This window comes from Pteropus medius, unplaced genomic scaffold (genome assembly GCF_902729225.1).
Source record: "Pteropus medius unplaced genomic scaffold, Ma_sr-lr_union100, whole genome shotgun sequence".
NCBI classification, from domain to species: Eukaryota; Metazoa; Chordata; class Mammalia; order Chiroptera; family Pteropodidae; genus Pteropus; species Pteropus medius.
The window spans coordinates 11624049-11644433 of NW_024351073.1; the positions used below are offsets into that span (position 1 = coordinate 11624049).

At 32.8% G+C, this 20385-nt stretch overlaps 1 protein-coding gene across 1 annotated transcript in view; it reads left to right on the forward strand.

The window, feature by feature from the left end:
* The window catches only part of LOC120586237 (cadherin-10), a 135056-nt gene that overhangs the window by 37000 nt on the left and 77671 nt on the right, over positions 1 to 20385 (forward strand). The window contains exon 2 of the mRNA XM_039842740.1: positions 19652 to 20006. Within this exon, the coding sequence (XP_039698674.1) occupies positions 19776 to 20006 (231 nt within the window). The 5' untranslated portion in view covers positions 19652 to 19775. The remainder of the gene's footprint in view (positions 1 to 19651; positions 20007 to 20385) is intronic.

Genomic DNA, 20385 nt, shown 5'->3' on the forward strand with positions numbered 1-20385 from the left:
GACCATTGTGTTTAAAAACCTTTTTTTCCCAATATTACAGAAAAAAGAATATTGAAAATCTATATCATTAACAGTTATAAATTATTGTGGTTCATCAGTTGTGGGAACACTTTTACTTCTTGTCAATAAGAGAATAAACTTTTTATTAAACTATGTCATCAATTGAAAGATGTTTTCTACATTCAAAGGTAGTAAAATGTAAAAAAAATGCATCTTTGAATTGATGAGATCATAAGAAATGGGGTTTACACTAAAAAATTTGTAAATCTTAAAAATTTCCTTTAAAAAACCTTATTGTAATTGAAACTAAATTAATTATGGCATTTATTGTAATTTAAGGAACTAGTCTTACTTCCAATGGGCCTCTAGATTACTTTGTTACTTTCCTACACATATTTAAAAAAACCGATAATGTTTTTCTAGACTATATAATTCTTTTATAAAATTAATTTGATGTTATTGTATTAGGCATATATTAGCATGTAACAAATTATCACAATATTTAGCTGCTTAAAACAATATGCGTTTATTATCTTACAGTGGCAATGGGTCAAGAATCCAGACACTGTTTTAGTATCTCACAGGTTACAATCACGGTGTTGTGAGAGGGACTGAATAGGTGGTTGTTGTTCATTTACTTAGGGGTTGTTGGGCTGAAAGCCTCAGCTCCTTGACGCTGTTGGTCATTGGCCGGGGTCAGTTCCTTGCCACATGACCCTCCAACATGGCAGCTTGTTCATTCAATAATGCAAGCAGAGAAGGCAATAGAGAGAGTCCGCTGGTAGGATGTGATTTACAATCGTTGGAATTAATTAACATCCCTTTGCCATTTCTGTATTCTGTTGGTTAGGAGCAAGTCACTAGGCCAACCTAGTTTTTTTTTAAAGGAAATTTTTAAAAGCCCACAAGGAGGAAGGGGTTACACATGGTTGTCAATACTGGGAGGAAGGGATCCTTGGGACCATTTAGATGTATACCTACCACAATAATTAATAAAACTCTACTCTGAAAAATAGCAGATAGGTATCTGCTATTTTACAGATAGGCATCTGCTATTTTACACAACTTTTCTAGTGATCTTATTTTATTTTCTCCCCTATAACTTTATTTTTGCTCTTTTACAAGTTACAAGCAGTCTATTGTTAGAAGATCATATAATAAAGAGTAAAGAGACAAAGACTTTTAAATTCCTAGGTTAGTTACTAGCTATACTGCATGAGACATAGTAATTTCTCAGCCTCGTATGATTTAGCAATTAAATTGGATTAATAGTTAAAATGATCTTGTTTCATGTATCCTGTAAGGGAAAAATGTTACTTTCCAAGAATTTATTGAGTGACTTTGGATACAAGGATCCATGCTAGATCCTGGGAATGAAAAACTAAGTAATAAATCATCCTTTCTCAGAGCAGTAAATAATCTAAATGAGAAACAATATTTAAACTATTTAGAAATATGTCTGGCCAATAATAGTCACTCTGCTAATGTTGGTCCTGCAGAAGCCCCCTTTTTTTCTATTTACTTTTGCTAAATATTGATTGCTGATCCTTCACTGACAACAAAGGAGCAATTGTTATACACTTAGGAGATCAATGGAAGGGCATCAACCCTTCTTTCTCCAACACCCTCACCTGTTGGTCTTCATTTCTTTACCTCTTTATCATGTACCACTTTCTTTCCTACCCTCTAAAAGCACATAAGTACAAGGCACTTAAAATCTCCTCAAAGATTCAAACTGAGGAAAATAAATACTGAAGATGAGAATATTGCCAGGAAATATTTATTAATGTTAGTATGAAGATTTCACCAGAAATAAATTAAATCAATATATAATCTCTATGTTCAGAGATAATAATTCCATTTGGTAGAACTACTTAACATTGCCATTCAGAGGAAAAGTAATGTTTTATTCATAGGTGTTTTTTGAAATCGAGGCCAAACATTCATATTTATAATATGAAAAACACATTAATATTTAAATAACTGTCTCTAAATTTAATCAAATACAATTAGCATAATGGAAGTAAAAATACAGATGACCCTAGTCAATGCATGTTTTAAATGGACTATAAAACTATTGTTTATTAAAATTAAGATTAAATAATTCAATTTATATTTAAGAAGCTATTTAATGTTGTTTTCTATATCCCAACACATGCATCATAAAGATTCTTTGCCTTATTTTCTCCATGTATATAATAAGAACTCTAATTCACAGTATTTTAAAAATTAACAGCATTTGTGAAAGTATCTTGCTCAGTGGTTTGCACATAATAATTGGTTGTATATGAAAGTTAATTTTTCAGAACTGTCTCAAGATAAAATTAGCTCTACAAGCAAGGATCAACTAGTTAAAAATGTCTGGTGTGTGTATTAATTTGAAATATTTTTAAGCCCAAGATCCCCAAAAAACATGCTGATAATTTTTTACTGGGTTCCCTTCCCTATTCCTCTGCTCTGCACCGCTGTCTTTTATTATAATGGTTACCAGATGTTATTGCCTGAATTCTGGGACTAGTAGTGTAAGAAATGAATGACCGCATTAATGGTAATTCTCATGAGTGCCTGACCATGGAGGCAAAGCCAGCTGACCCTGGAAGTCAGGACACAGGCAGCAGCAGTGAGGATGGCTCAGGCCAGATTGGGACATGTGCTTGCAGAGAACAGAAGCCAAAACATTGCAGGAAAGCTCACACTGCCTCGTGTATCAGCACCTGGCCTTTCGGATTCCTGTTGGTCTCTGTTGCAACGTAGCTAGTCCTTAAAAACCTACACGATCATCATTTGAGGGGTGATCATTTTGGTAGACACCTCTAGAGTTGTGTGGCCTTTGATGTAGCCTAGGTGGCTAGATAACTTTCTAGTAGTGTCCCTGTGGCAATCTGCTACTGAAGTCTGTGGTCCCTCTTTCTTGTCTTCTAGTGTGTGTTCTGGTTCACAAGTGCCTTCTCCAGAACATGCTCAATTGTATGGGGCTCTGTGAAGCTGCCCGCTAAGTCACCCACCCAGATGCATTAATCAGCCATTTCTATCTGCCATTCAGTCTGTGCCTCTGACTTTTCCTCCCCACCCCTCAGCCAAGCCTCAGTGATATTGACTAGTGGCATAGAGGAACAAGAAAGTGCCAGAAGCCAGGAGACTCGCCCCCTTTGGCCACTTGTCACTCTCTTTCTTTTCCTGAGAACCCTTCTTCAGAACCCATAGTGGTCCCCGCCTTTCCAGTAGGGTAGGAATAGACATTTTATCCTCATTTCTCTCCATATTGAGGTTCTTAGTAAAGCTTTACAAACTCAACAATTACTGACTTTCAAGGTATTTATTCCACAAATATACTAAAGAAAATACAATTTGAGACTCAGTGCTAAGTAATCAGAACACCCTTGGAGCCTAACACCCCAAACCTCAAACCTCCAGCCCAAAGAATAATCTTAAATCAATTGGCGTGTAGCAATGAGCAACATGTGTCAAGGGAAATTTTTCAAATGCACAAATTGTAATAACTTTTAAAATGCTACTTATTCTGTTTATATTGTTAATATCTCTATTTCTCCCTATTGAATTTTAAGTTTATTTAAGAGTGTTGTACCTTTAAATCCTGATTATGTATCACAGTATCTGGTTTATACTAAGTATTAAATAGTTCATTGACTGGATTAATTAAGCGATGGGATGATAAACATTTTAATGGTTTATTTTCACAAAAACATTGGGACAATGCAATTTGCACTATTATGTAATAATTTGAAATTTTTTGCTAAAATATTCAGAACGTAAGTACAGTCACATGTCTTTTAATGACTGGGATGCATTCTGAGAAAACGTTTTTAGGCGATTCCCTCAATGTGTGAACATCACAGAATGTACTTATACAAACCTATATCCTACTGCACCTGAGCTGTATGGTACAGCCCATTGCTCCTAGGCTACAAGCCTGTATAGCATGTCACTGTGCAAAACAACATGAGATTAAATCAAGCACAAGAGAAAATGATACATGCAGGAGATGCTGTAAACACGGGGGTATGAGGTTGCTTAATCATGCATACTGTTATACAGCAAACTTTTTTTATAGTTATAAAGGTATACTCTAAAGTAAAAATGTATAGTAAATACATAAACCAGTAACATCATCATTTATTATCATTATCAAGTTTTATGTATTATACATAATTATATGTGCTATACTTTTATATGACTGGCAACACAGTAGGTTTATTTATACCAGCATCACCACGAACATGTAAAGAATGCATTTCTCTATGTCATTATAATGGCTGTGACGTCACCAAGCAATAGAAATATTTCAGCTCCATTATAATCTGATAGGACACTGTCATATGCACAGGGTTTGTCACTGACCAAAGTGTTGTTATAAAGCACATGACTATAAAATCAAGCCATTCAAGAGCAACACATACTGTGTTGACAGGTAGAGTAAGGAAAATTACGAGAAATGGCTCAGTTTCTAACAGAATCCGTTACTGCTCCATACCTTTTCTCATTACTACTGTTTTAAAATGTGATAAATCCATTTGCAGTCTGCTTAATTTTATGAATGTTTATGTTATTACTAAAATATGCACAATGTTGTCTCACATGTACTGATTAGTGTCCTTCTCCTAATGTATTTTTTGTTAAAGATATTTTAGTACCAAACTAAGGATTCAAAACACTGTCAGGCAGCTAAAATGTCCAGGCTGATGATGTCAAAAAGAAAACAAAACGAAAAATACAGAGGGCTTTACTTTAAAATATAAAATTCCTGTACAACAATATTGAGTTAATAATTTTTTTATCATCCGATAATCTTTAATATTTAGGTCAGGCTAAGAGATAAAATATTTAAAGTTGTAATAAAACACTTTTATGAAAATCACAGAATATTTGTTTTTGCTTCAATATGAACAAAACTTTCATTTATATGTTCTCATAAAATCCTTTGCATCTCAGAATGATACATAATTCAACTTCTTTTGAGAAATTATTAATTTAACTTTTTCAGATATAATTTTAAAAGATATATCTAACAGACATTCCTAGACAATAAAGTGTAAAATACAGTATTTGGAATTCTAACTCATAGCCCTTGAATTTCTCTGAGATTTACAAGGAATTGTGAGAAAGCTTAGTGTATAAGTCATAAAAATATAATTTATAATTTATATTTGAAATTTGTGTGTGAATAAATTGGGGACAAGAGAAGCTCGCTGGTGTCTTTCAAAAACGTTTGTTCTTGCAGGTAATGCAACTCTGTCGAGTTTTTTTCCTAGTTGGCTTTCCCTAAAGTGTGCCCTTCCCTATCTTTGTTCTGTTCCATCAGATACTGTAAGTCTAGATCCCTTTGAGAATAACATTCCCACCTTTGTGTCTGTCTCCAAGGGGAAATGTAATTTTACTTCAGTTATCTAATTAGCAGTAGGAGTCTCTGTGCTGCAGGCTTCTGCATCAACACAAGTGTGATGAGCCAGCATGCTGACATCAATGAACACTTTATTAAATTATACACTCCCCTGAGCAGGCTCAAGCTTTCTGAGCCCTAATGTTTTATGCTTTATTACACTGAATCCCTGTTTTCTGAAATTGTGTGTCCAGGCCAAGCTAAGGATGTAAAGTCCTGATGAGATTATGTAGATATTTTTCAAGACAAAGATATTTGGCACACTGTTAGTTTTTAGGTTTAGTTTGTTGTTTTGACAACTGATAACTGGTTAGAATGACAGAATGGCAGGAAACAATACTGGTCATATATCTTAGGACATGTTTTTCTTTAGAGCATCAATGTCTCAGAGTAGAAAAAAGAATCCATTTATTGATCTAAATAAAATTTCAAAATGATAAACCTTTTCCGGGTACTGCATATTTAGATTTATAAATAGTCTGTGGTAGTTTTTGTTTCCTCAATAATTTATAAAAGTACACATTTTAAAATGTTTTTAATTATTAAAATATTGAATATTTGATAAAGGAAAATGCGATGAAGGTAAGTATCCTTCTTTAAAAATGACATTTATCCTTCTATATAATAGCAATCCTTACAGGTATGAGGTGAGGAGACCTCATAGTGGTTTTGATGTGCATTTCCATGACGGTTAGTTAGTTATCTTTTCATGTACCTGTTGGCCATTTGTATGAAAGTATAATTCGTCTGCAGTAATTAATTCTTTCTAGTGTAAAATTCTATGAATTTTGACAAATGTATACAGTCTTATAACCATGATCACAGTTAAGATAGAGAACATTTCATCTCCCCAACAAAGTCTCTTGTAGATTTGTATCCCTATTCCTTTGCTTTTTCAAGAATGTCATATAAATGGATATATTACACTATATATGATTTCAAATCTGGTTTGTTCCACTTAGCATAATGCATTTGAGATTCATCTATTTCGCATGTGTAAATAGTTCATGTATTTTTACTGATAAGGAGCACCAAAGCTTGTTTGTCCATTTACTGATTTGAGGATATTTGGGTGGTTTCCAATTTTTGATGATAATGAATAATGAATTAATGTGGGTATAACCATTTACATATGGTTTTACATGAACAAATGTTTTTATTACTCCTGGACAGAAACCTAGGATGGCAGTATTACATCATATGATAAGTGTATGCACAACATTTTAAGTAACTGCAACTTGTTTTCTAAAGTAACTGTGATATTTTGCATTCCCACCAGCAATGTATAAAAGTTTCATTTGCTCTGCATCTTTGCCAACACTTGGTAACGTCTTTTCTAAATTTTATTTTAGCTGTTTTAATGTAGCGTAGTCATGATTGTTGTGATTTTAATTTTCAGATTTTAATACCATAATGGTGAATGATGTTAAGCATCTTTTTATGTGCTTATTTGCCATTTGTGTGTGTATGTATATATATATATACACATATACATATATATATACATATGCATACATATTTTGTTGTTACAATGTCTGTTCAAGTCTTTTGCCTGTTTTTAATTGGGTTGTTTTTAATCATAGAATTTGATATTTCTTAATGTAATGTGAATACATTCTTTGTCAGATATGTGTTTGCAGTTATTTTCTCCATGTTTATGATTTGTTTTCATTTCATTATCTGTTTTATAAAGGATATATAATATAATATATACTATATAAGTATGTATAATAAATATGCATTTATTATATATGTATATCTTGAATCCTTGATTTGAGATTAATTTCTTTGAACTATCTTTTAAAAAAAAGCTTTCATAATTGATTTGACACGTTTCTCTTCGCTGACATTGGTATTTAATATTGTAACTATCTCTCTAAGCATTTCTTTAGCTACATCCCACAAATTTTGAAATATACATATTTTCAATTTTTATTCAATTCAAAATATATTCTAATTTTTTGTGACTTCTTTGACCCATGGGAGATCTAAAAGTTGTTTAATTTTCAAATATTTATGGATTTTCATATCTTTCACTCTTATTAGCTACTAATTTAAATCTGTTATAGTCAGAGAAATGTAGGACTTCAATCTTCTTATTCTGTGACTTGTGCTATATAGCTCAGAATATGGTCTTCTTACTGAATCTCATGTGTACTTGAAAAGCATGCATATTCTGATGTTGGTGGGAGGAGTATGGAAGATTCCTACCAAATTTGTAATTGTTGATTTTTTAAATTTTTCCTTTTAGCTCTATCAATTTTTGCTTAATGTATTTTGAAGCTCTTATACATATTTATGGTTGTCGCATTTTCTATGTGAATTGACCTTTATTCATTATTTAATGATTTTATCTCTGGTAACATTACTTGTTCTGAAGTCTGTTTTACCTGACATTAATTTAGACAGTCTAGATGTTTTATAATGAGGGTCGGCATGTTAAATATTTTATTTTAATTTTTTGACTTTCAACCTATATTTATCTTTCTATTCAAAATTAATATTTTTTTAAAAAGTATATAGTCTGTTGGTACTTTCTTTGTACTTTGTACCCATTCTGATCACCTGAAAGCTAGAATATGAAGCTTCTTAGTATTTGGAAGAAACTTACTTAGCCTCATAATTAACTCTAAACATATAATGTAGTTTATTGCAACCTTATTATATTTTATCATTTTTATTATCCATTTTCTCTGATGATAAATCTACCTAATCAAACTAAAAACCAAAATTAAAATCTCATTTTTTGTATGTTCATAGACCTTATCTGCATAGATTTTGGCAAGTGTAATGCCATGGAAAGTTTAGTAAAACTGTTTTTGATTAGTCCTCAAAGGTAGTTAATTTCTTTGAATTGCAGTTTCTTTTCTATTGTGATTTTGTGATCACACTTTGCAATTACAAACTTGAAATGTACAGCAGACATAGCCAATATTTAGGGGGAAAACTGAGAAAGACCACTATAAACTTTATGATGTTAAATGATATGTTTTTTTGGTGTGTCTTCTCATATAGTTTTATCATCCTTTTTTCCACTACCGTGTATTCTTGTTCTTTAGAGCTTTAGGGTAAATTCACTATTAGAGGTATGAGCCCACTGTGTGTGTGTGTGTGTGTGTGTGTGTGTGTGTGTGAGTGTAGGTATTTACTGCTTGCTTTGCATGGAATCTAAAGATAAAGAGTACAGTCTGAACTGAGTGGCTTTTATGACTAAAGCTGAGGAAGGTATAAACTGATACCTCTAATTTTGCAAAGTTCTGTACTTCCTCATCATACCGTGTTCTCTGTTCCTGTGGATATACCACAGATGTTCTATTTCTTCCCTGGTAGTTGTTCGACTCCGATTTAAAAATAATTCAAGTGTTTTAGTGTTTCATTATAAAATGAAACTCCTGTAATCCAACATATGTTATGAAAGTGATCAATGGAGTATGCTCAAAACACTGAATAGACATATTTACAAAAAAATCAGGAGAAATTTTGAATGAATATAGGAAGCTTCCATTCTAGAAAATTAAGACTTGAGACATATTCCATCTTTGTGACTCTTTATTCTCATTCCAAAGCTGACCAATGGAAAAAGAAAGTGAGAAAACTCAGTCTTAATAAGCTCTTGTTTTCTATATACCCCCACTACACCTTCCTAAGAGATGGTAGGAGGCAGGAAAATAAGTTAAAATGCTCGCAAATGGAAATTCATGCTATGTAATACTTCTTTACACACACACACACACACACACACACACACACACACAGACACACAGCAATGAAAGGATTCCTTTCCCCAAGAAGCAGAATGCATGTTTGAAGGAACATTCAAGAAGTCAGGATTTAATATCATGTGATAAGTATTCCCATGCAGAAATTTGGAAGGTATCATGTATACACGGAGGAGATATATACAGAAGGTGTACCAACCTTTCAAGGGAGCTAGCAAATGTTGAGCAGTATTCTGCTTGAAAAATAGTATTTTGAAGTTAACTGAGTGAATGACATTTTATAGATTGTGTCTTAATGGTCCAAAATTTCTTTCTTACACTGATCTTAATCCACTAAATTCTTATTCCAGTTTTTTTTTTCCAGTTCCCACAGTGATTGTTCAGTGTATAATTGTTTCAGGAAGCAATGCATAATCTCTTTTAATGCCTGAATATCTCCAATAAGTGTAGAATTTTAGGGTGTGTGTGTGGTGTGTGTGTGTGTGTGTGTGTGTGTACTACACTGGATTTGGGCACCAAGTGATTTAGTGAAGCAGATTTATAAATTCTAATACTCTCTAAAAGTTAAAAATAAAGGTAATGATTCTTCCCATGATGTTTGAACTACACACACACACACACAAGTCAGACACATATACATGAAGACCAAAATTTCATGAAGTTGAGCAGTCATAAAATTTTTCCAGGGAAAGATGGAAAGTGTATTTCAGTTGAAACTCCAGGAGGTGTAAGCAGGGGATTGATAGTGAGGGATGGAGATAGAATCAAGGGGTGAAGTTAGTGAGGGAAGGAAGCACAGACTACTAAATGTGGTCAGATTCTTTAAGAATATTTTTTAAATCTTTTTTTATGAATTAAATTACAACCTTAACCAATTCCATTTAAGACACAATTCTCAAGAAAAATTAACTACTGAATCTTTGTTCTCAAGAGGACTTGAATAGAGAATTTATACTTAAAATTTAACATGTCAATGATATGTTTCAAGTCAAAAGTAATTTGGGGCATTTACATGTCCAAACACGTTTTCATGAATGTTTTTAATAAATGTATATTTTTTTACCCAGAACCTTACTATAGGTGTCCAAATACTTCTGTCATCTCTAATTCATATACTTCATGTCAGAAATCTCCTGCTTCCCCTGGGCCCATCTTATCTGTGCTCAGTAACCTGGAAGCTAGCCTGAGTGTCTTCTAGCTAAGAGCATTAAAGTGTAAGTTTTAATCGTAATAACATTGACTTATTATTAAATTATGCAGAACATTTCACAACAGTGCAAGGGGAATCTGGTGACCTGAGTTATATTTCTAGTTATGACACTGTTTGAGACTGAGCACATTACATAACCTTACTCTTGAAACTGTTTTCTTATCTGTCAGATTAAGTTATAGTATAAAAAGTTTATTTCTGAAGCTCAGTTCAGAAGTCCTCGATCATATGTTTGCTGCTAAGATCAGGACCAATTTCTCCATTAGGCAGAGTAAGCACAGAGCTAGGGCCCTCAGTATTTTTAGGAAGAGGCCCATGAAAATGTTTCTTTAAAAATCAGAAGAAAAAATGAGCTTTGTATGTGTCTTTATGTGAATGCAGTTGCAAAATATAAGCACATGAAGGCAAACTGCTTAGGGCCCATGAAAGTCACAACACAGTCATGGCTAAAAGGAAATTGTGGCTGTAGGATTAGATGATTTGGATTCCACATTGTAACAGGCTGGACCTAAATTTAGATTTCAGCTTAGTCATCTTAGATTCTTATGATACAGAAACAGTGCTCCATGCTCCATAAATATTGCTGAGAGCACAAATTCTGAGCCTCAATGATCCCATCTATAGAATGAAAATTCTAAACATTCCACTGAGATATGTGAAAAATATCACACACATACAATGATGCACAACTAGTTCATTGGAATGCTCACTCTAATTCTTCAAGTATTTACAAAACTAATAGTATGTCTTAAAGTTTAGAGTCTATACTTAGGCATCAATACCTTTAAGAATTTAATACGAAAATAAATATGAGAAAGTGAAGAAAGAAATCTTGTCTTGCCTTTTTAGTTCAGTTGAAAACTATGACAAAAGTGCTATTCAGCATTGAGCCAAGTATTATGAAAAATAGAAAATAAGTTACAATTTATTTGCTTTCTGCCCTCAAGAAGATGAAATTTGACTAACACAATGCTATTCCAATTTTATATTTCAGCCACAGATACATACTTTAGGAGTTAATCCTTTTTCAGGTAATGGGCCTCCACATGGAGATAAGATAGGCTATCTACAAATGGGCTCTTTAGTATTGTGCAAATATTGAAGCATAATTAAAATAAAAAAGTTGTTGCTGATAAGATTTTCTGCTTCTTTTATTTAAGCCTGACCATCTCATTAATGTGTGTCACAAAGATCTGTCTTATGATTACTGTGCTGATCCTCATGTAATAATTATATTCATACTTTTAAGTAGATTTTTAATGGCCAATAATATATCCATATGTTTGCACCTTTGACTGTTTTTTTACAAATGAATGTCACATATAGTTCTGACCTTTAGGTATAATAGCAACACATTTTTCAATATAATTAATCCTTATTTAGTGCATATTCTATACATTCACATAGCAGACCACTATAAAGTGTGTAGTGATTATTTATGCACTATTAGTATATGCACAGAAGGTCTTCATAGAAGTAACTGGATGGAAATTATCTTTAATGGATTCTTTCAGCTATGGATGTTTTGTCTTGATGTTCTACTAATAATGCAATAAATGAGGAATGAATCCCCTGCCCCATCCCAGGTAGGAATTACTAATGAAACTCCCAAGCTCTCTCTCTCTATCTCTCCACGCACTGATTTTCAGAAGCAGCTCAAGTCCTGGATCAAAGAAAATTGGGTACCAGATGGCTTTTATCCTAACATCTTTAAGTTAGGAGAGCGTTCTTGCTGAGACTATCCTTGCTACCAGTTTTCACATAATGAAATGAATCCGAGCTACAGTAGAATGAGACTTCCAGGAACAGCAGGTGTAATGTCACAGCTGTATTAGCATTGCTAACTTGATCTTGGATCTGGGACTGTTACACTCACCACTGAAATTTAAAAAGGCTGCCAAGAGAGGAGCAAGAGCACTTGGGTGCCATTTTTTAGCCTATTAGCAGGAATCTTAGAGAAAATGACCACATCAAGTTATGTATCTCACTCACTAATGTTTCTTTTTATCCTTGCCATATGCTTTATTCACTCACCATCCCAAACTTCTATGGGTTATATTTGATTTTGCAAATTATCATGTTAAGCTGTTAGCACACACTATAACCAGAGAAATATATTACTGGTTGATGTTCAGGTTACATTCCTGTAGCCTAAAATTAATTTCAAATGGTTTTCTTGAAGGAGAATTTTAATCTGAGAAGAATAGCAAGGATCAGAGCTTCTTGGAATTCTCTCTACACTGGTAATGATTCTAGCTGTATCTGATAACTTATCTGAAACTGGCAAAACTTTTTGTTGTGTATTTCATTTAGCTATTATGTATTAATTGCCTATTTGACTAGTGTCTTGTGTGAGTTCTGTGATGTTATATATAAATAAGATATAAGCATAAAATGGTGTAAATGGTCCTTGACGTGATGTGCTTTCTTAGAGAAAGGAACCAAACTTCTTTCTCACTGAAATATTTTAGAAAAAATAACAGTATTCAATCAAATTCAAAAATATTTATTGAATACTTTGTGCAAATTCCAATATTAGTAATGTTGGATGCAAGACATAAGACTCTGCTTTAAACTTACATTCTAAACAGATTCTTATGCAAATGCTTACTTAAAATAGAGTGATAAATATTAAATGTAGAATTATATATTTTCTACGACAATAGAGCACAGTAGGTAATGTGTAATGAACTCTTGGAAAATATGATTAAGCATATGGGCTCAGATTATTTGAGTCCTTAGTGTAATGCTTTGATTTAATTATCTTACATATTGCCTTATACTGGATTCATAAAATGGTATCAGCACATAAAAGAAAGTATTTAGTATGCACGGACTCATTTTAATTGTATAAACACACCTGAAAAATGTACCTTTATTTCTCACTGTTGAAATTTCATTAGACTGTATTGGTGCTATGAAACTCTAAACGATTAAAATTGTTCATCCATAGAGGCTTAGATTTGATCTCAATAATCATTAGCATTTTCTGTTATGATTATAAATGATAAAATTAAAGAAAAAAATGCTGGTACATTGAGATCGTAATCAACATAATCAACTGACTGAAGAATGACTAATTCCTTTTATTAGCCAAAAATAGATTGCAGCTTAATTGATCACCTGTGATGTGTGGAAATTTAATTAATAGTTGAGATGTGTCAAAATGCCTATTATATTCTGTGGTTTATCCTTGGCTTCCAATAATAATAATAGTAGTAGTAGTAGTAGTAGTAGTAGTAGTAGTAGTAGTAGAACGTTATGGGGGAAAACAATAAGTATTTCAGAAGAATAATGAAGGCTCTGTGTTTGTAAAAATAAAATAAGATTTAGTGAGACAAATCCTTTAAAATATACATATAAAGGAAAAAACAGTTTGTAGTATAATCAGGAGAATAATTGTTGTAGTGTGGCCTGACCTGAATCAGAAAGATTCTTCTGGTTCAAAAACAAAATTCTGGAAAAAGACTGATTATTTAGGAATACTATTCTGATCTTTCCACAGTAGTCATTTTATATTTTATTTCCCCATCAGTGTAATAGGCTATATATATACCTGAGCTGTGAGTCACTAAACAGAAAAAAAGTCCTAAACACATTCCAAAGATGATTTTGGGTTTGGAGAGGTCTACAAATTTGCTATTCAAAGTATGTGGTCCAGGTTCACTGGCGTCACAGGAGAGCTTGTTAGAAATGCAGAATCTGATACCCTACCCCAAATTTGCTGAATGAGAACATAGGTATTTAAACAAGAGCCCCAGGAGATGTGAATATATATTAAAATTTGAGAAACACTGGACTAAAGAATTACAGAATGAAGCATGCTAAGGCATCTCTTTAATCATTCTTGAACTTCACGTAATTTTCATATTAAATTATTTTTGAGTCTAAAGTAAGGAAATGTGGTTTTGAAAGAATTTCTTGAAAATGAAATTCTGGGAATTAACATTATAGAATTTCATCAGTTTTTTTGCATTTTTATTCCAGGAGATATTTAACTGTATTCTCAACCCACTTGATTCCTTCTAATTATAGCTCTGTTTACAATTTCAAACAAGTACATCTCCCTTACATAATATTTTCATACTCTAAAATTTAGCTTTTATTTTTCACCATTAATAGTCAACCTATTCAGACAGATTGTTTTTTGAAACATACTAATTACTTAATTCAAGAAATGTTTATTTATACACATGTATACACAACAGCATGCTATTAACTAGTGAGGAAAATTCAATAAAATATAATCACCTAGACATGATTTGGAATTATATATTAATGGAGGAGTAGTTTATACACATAAGAAGTTACATGTCAGGTTTGAACAGCTGAGAAACTCTTGTGAGACCCACAGTCCAGAGGCCAGGCTTTGGACTTAATAAGTAAATAATTGTGTATAATGTAAAATAATTTTTTTAAATCATCTGGTTTCAAATATCACAATGAACTAAAAGTTCAGATGTTATCTTCTCAGTAGTAGACGTATTTAAAAATTTTAATTGATTTTGGTCTTGATGAAGTAGATTTTGGAAAATTAATTTACCTAACACCCCGTAGGATATATTTTAAATAAGAAAGATTAAGGTTAAGAAAACCTGTTAGTAGATATTATACATTCTTTTGCATGAAATGATGATGATTTAAAATTCTGTGGTAGCACAAAGAATAGGAAGAAAAAAAGAGCTGAGAGCCGTGAAAGAATAAAACAAAAGCAAGGGGATATATTGATGGATGATTTAAGAGGTACATCAGGTCAAATGGAAGTATCAAAGATGGTCTGTATTTTGAGTCAGACTACTAGAAGAATGATTATTTCTGGTATTTATAATGGAGAAGCAAAATTGTGAAAAGGCTAATTAATAGGCTTTAGCTACATAGACCATACCTAGGAAAGATTCACCTTTGGGCAAATAGTTTGTTTCATATAATTTCCTATTTTTATTTTTATTTCATTTTTTTTATTTATTGATTGTTTATTTTTTAAGAACAGTTTTAGGTTTCCAAGAAAAATGAAAAGGTACAGAGAATTCCCATACACCTACTCCCCCAAAAGATGCATAGTCTCTCATTATCAATGTGGTACTTTTTCTTTTCTTCTTTTTAACAAGGAAGACCCTACAATGACACAGCATTATCACCCAAAGTACATAGTTTACCTTGGTATACATTCTATGGGTTTGGACTAATGTATAAGAGTGAATGTATAAGTTGTTGAAGATTCTAGTGTTATGTCCTCACACTCTTTATTCAGCCATGCCTGTTATACTAACAAACGTGTCACAGGTGATCTTCATTTCTGTTATTTGTTCTTTTATCTGTTTTTTTTCCGTTTAATTTTTTCTTAGGGTTTTCATTTCTCTGCTTACATTGTCCATCTGTTCTACCATGCTGTCTACCTTATTCATTAGAACCCTGACAACATTAATCACAGCTGCTTTAATTTCCAGTCCGATAATGCCAGCGTCTCTGCCAGGTCTGGTTCTGATGCTTGCTCTGTCTCTTCAATGTGTGCTTTTCTCCTTTTAGTACAAAAAAGCCTTGCAATTTTTTTTTTTTTTTGGTCGCCAGACTCGATGTGCTGGGAAACGGAACTGCTGCAATGGTCCTTTAGTAGCAGGAGGCTAAGGTGTGTGGGAACAGGAGAAGCGTTCATAGCCTGTGATTAACACAACCGTCTTTCAGTGAGCCTGGCCTCTGGACTGTGGTCCTCACAAGTGTTTCTCAGTTTTAATCCTTCCTTACTTGGGGCAGGATGGCAAGAGGGGGCTCTGGTGAGCTAGTTTCTCCTGATGGCAAGCCTCGTTGTGAACAATGATCCGAGTGTTTCTTTTCCCCTTCCCCTTGTCAGAAGCACAGGGGTTTTTCTCAGATATTTACTGTGGAAACCAATTTGAGCTCCTGCAGGTAAATCTCACATATTGAGCCCTACTCTATCTAGATCCCTTGGAATTAGTAACCTTCACAGTTGTGTGCACTGAGCCTCCAGCAACTTTATCAATTGCAGTTCAGGTTTCCTACCCCATTACAGGTTCTAGGGTGGTTTTTGCTCATGAGTCTGTGCTGGTAAATCAGGCTTCCCTCTATCCACCGGTCTGTCTCTCCAATCTTGGGAGCAGTGGTTTGCCCAGAGTTTTCTCAGCTTCTATGGATCTAAAAAGAGTTCAGCAAGACCTGTATACTGAAATTTATGAAACGCTACAGAAGAACTCAGTAATGTAGAGATACATAGAAGTCATAGGTCAGAAGAGTCAATGTTGCTGCGATGTCCATTTTCCCCAAATTGATCCAAAGATTTATGCAATCCCAATCGAAACTCCCACAGGCTTTTATATATAAATTGCAAGGTAATTATAAAAATTAAACGGAAAATGAAAAAGACCTAAAATAACCAGTTTTTTTAAAAGACCAAAGTTGGAGGACTAGCATTATTCAATTTTAAGACATAAATTATAGTCATCAAGACTGTGCTCTTGGTATAAATATAGAGAAATAGATGAATAAAATAGACAAGAAAGTCCAATAAAAGACCCACACATATATGGACAACTGATTTTTGATGAAAGTGCAAAAGGCAATTCAGTGAAGAAAGAATGGGCTTTTCAACAACTGATTCTGGAGCAATTGGATATTCATAAGCAAAACAAAGAACTTCAATTCATATCTTGCACCATATACCAAGCATAATTCAAAATGGACCATAGATATAATGTAAGAACTAAGACTATCAAACTATAAGAAAACATAAGAGAACATCTTTTTGACCTTAAATTAGACCCAATCTGTTAAAGAAAAAATTATAAATCAAATTAATCAAAATGGAAAACTTTTGTTTTGCTTATTTTTATTAAATATTGTCATTGTAATGGTTTTATCAAATGATGCCTATGTAAAATATATTTCAAACATATTTTAATGATCTTAAATCAGTATTAAATGTATCATTAAATAATAGAAACGAGAACAATAATGAAAAAAAGATTCCACGCATATGTGGAGTTCCAATTATTTACTAACAACTTTTACAGATACAGTATCTGCCTACTCCTTCCCGAAAATACTGGCACTTAAGCTTATAAAATAATAGATAAAGTTATAATTGTATTGAAAATGATGACAGTTATAGCATAGAGTTGCTGGCAAATATCTTTAAAATGAAAAAAAAAAGAGAGAGATAAGAGACGAGCGACTGTTGCTTCAATAGGTTTCAAAGCTTTTTTAGCAGAGAGCAGACATCCCGAATTATACAAACTCTCTTTTAACTCTTAGGATCAGTGTAGATTTCTGGAAAATAATATCTAACGTGTCCTGAGAAAGCTTGTTAAAAGACAAACATCATTGTGGTAAATGGTTTTATCACATATAATCTAATCAATTTGAGTTTGTGTAAAGTTAGTGCTTTGTGATGTAAAACCATTTTGTGCATCAGATAATTTCTATACTCCAAGTATAGCATTACACGATGTGTTTTAATACAGTTTACATCTGTCATGTTGTATGCTTCACATGCTGTGGAAAGCTCCACTGTCATTTAATACACTCAAGAGAAATACTGTTTCACCATTAATCTTATTTCTAAAGCATGTTTGCATTAACCTTTAAATCTTCTTAATAATAAAACAAAAAAGAAAACAGATTGCTTACAAATCATTGTGGATGAAAGCGTAAATGTCAGTGCTGGAGTACTTAGAATGCATTGCCATATGAGGGAAGTGGAATGCAATCCTTTCAGTCCTCAAACCACTTTTTTATATCAAATATTTTATCACATCCTAAAATAAAATTCATGCCTAGCAGAGAACAATAACAGCAAAAAATAAATTGAAAAATTTTAATAAAAATATTCTAATAATAATATAAATGAAAAAGAAAATTAATTATAATTTTAAAATATATATTTCCATACATAAATGTTTGGAGATAACTACAAAGAGTAAGTAATGCTACTCATGTTTGAATCAATGTATAATTCATTCATTTATTCACTCAAAGCATTTATTGAGTACCTACTAGGTATGAGATTCTGTTCTAGGCATTGTGAAAATAATAGCAAAGAAAGAGCAGAGTCTCCATCATGGGATCATAGCAGGCAGACAGAATATATACACACTAAAGAAATAAAGCACATGTAGTATATTAGTATATATGACATGCTAGGGGTGGTTTCAAAAATTACCTAAAGGTAGCAAGGGGTCTCCTGAAGTTGATATCAACAGGGAAAAGCATTCTAGGCAGAGGGAACAAGTCGAAAGGACCTGTATGAGGAGAGGCGCATATGACATGTGTTGCAAGGTGAAATAAAAAGAACACTTTGGAAAGGTGTCGATCTAGGGGAGTGAGTAGGGGGGGTTTGAGGTAAAACATGAAGTCAGAACATGACCAGCAGTCATGAATCCAAGTACAGAAGATGAGGTCGTTTTCAAAATATTGGGTCTTTATCAAAGTGAGATGAAAAGTCATTGAAATGTTTTGTGCAGACAAGCGACATGATCTGACTTACATTTTAATGGGATTACCTGGGATATTTTGTTGATAAAATAAGTGCGGGAAGGGAGATGGAGAGCAGTCTGGGCATCTTGGAGTTCTAGACTGGAAGGGAGTGGCAGTGGCCGTGATTGAAAGTGGACAGATTTCCCACACATATCAAGGGTATAACTGACAGCATGATTAAATCTTTCTAAACAATAGAATTAATTATAAGTAGATTTGCTGAGTAGTGATTTTATTAGTATATATTTTATGAAATTCTAGGTGTTTCACAGACCAATTTAATGGGAAAAGAGGTGAGGTCTTCAGCCAAAGATGCTACTATTTTGTTTTTGTTTTTGGCGTTACTTTTACCTCTGAGCAGGATCACATTTGAAGAAACTGTGCTGCTGTTTAAAAAACACTTAAGTATCATTGCATTGCACAACATACATGTTTTCTATAGTTTATTTAAATAGCCGTTTTGTTTTTAATGTTTTAATTTATGTTAAATTACTCTGGAAATATCAACATGCAAAAGTAACCAAATCTCCACTCTATGTAGAGATTATAATTTCTGAAAACTGTTCAAGTGACCGAAGAAAAAGAGAAGTAAAAGCTTAATGCGTTTCTTCTTTAGAATGTATTTGAAAGAAATTATTTACCATTATCTTTTCTTCAATTGTAGACATGTTATTAGACAACTAATGTTTCCTAAAACTAATCATTATTTTATATAAAAGAGGGAAAGTAAATATTTTGGTTGCTAGTATTAATTAGTCTTCATCACATTAAATTTAAAGTGGCAGGTAACATTCCTGATGTTATCAACTGACTTTTTTTATTTTTATTTTTTTGAAGCTTTTGGAAACATGTCCAAAATATTGATGAAATGTTGGAAACCAGTTGAAACACAGTAAAATTCAACGCAATAAAATAGACTGCTTTCTCTTCATCCACACTGAGAATTTTCAAGAAGTGAACTATGACAATATATCAATTTTTGCTACTGTTTCTACTCTGGGTATGCCTGCCACATTTCTGTTCTCCAGAGATAATGTTCAGAAGGACTCCTGTGCCTCAGCAAAGAATTTTAGGCCCACGCGTACCTAGGAGTGATGGCAAAATTCTACATCGTCAAAAACGTGGTTGGATGTGGAATCAATTTTTCTTATTGGAGGAATATACAGGATCTGATTATCAATACGTTGGAAAGGTAAGTCTGCACGAAAATGGCAAATATTTAGATTCTTTCCTTATATGTCTTAGACAATTCGAAGATCATTAAGGCCATCGGTCTTTATTAATTTGATTTTCCAAATATTCCTAAAGCAATTTTTGTTTATGGAATACAAATTATAATTTTAAAAAACTATGGAGTGAATGAATATAGCATGATAAAGATAGGAATTCATTTACCAGAATTAATTCTGTCTACTAACTCATGGATTAAAGAAGTACTAAAAGTTGCAATTTTAGAATTTAAAGTTAGAAATCAATGATAGTGAGAAAACTGTATGTCATTATAGTCAATTAAATGACAATGCATATACAAATAATATATGAATTACATTTACTGTTCACATTGCTGTTGA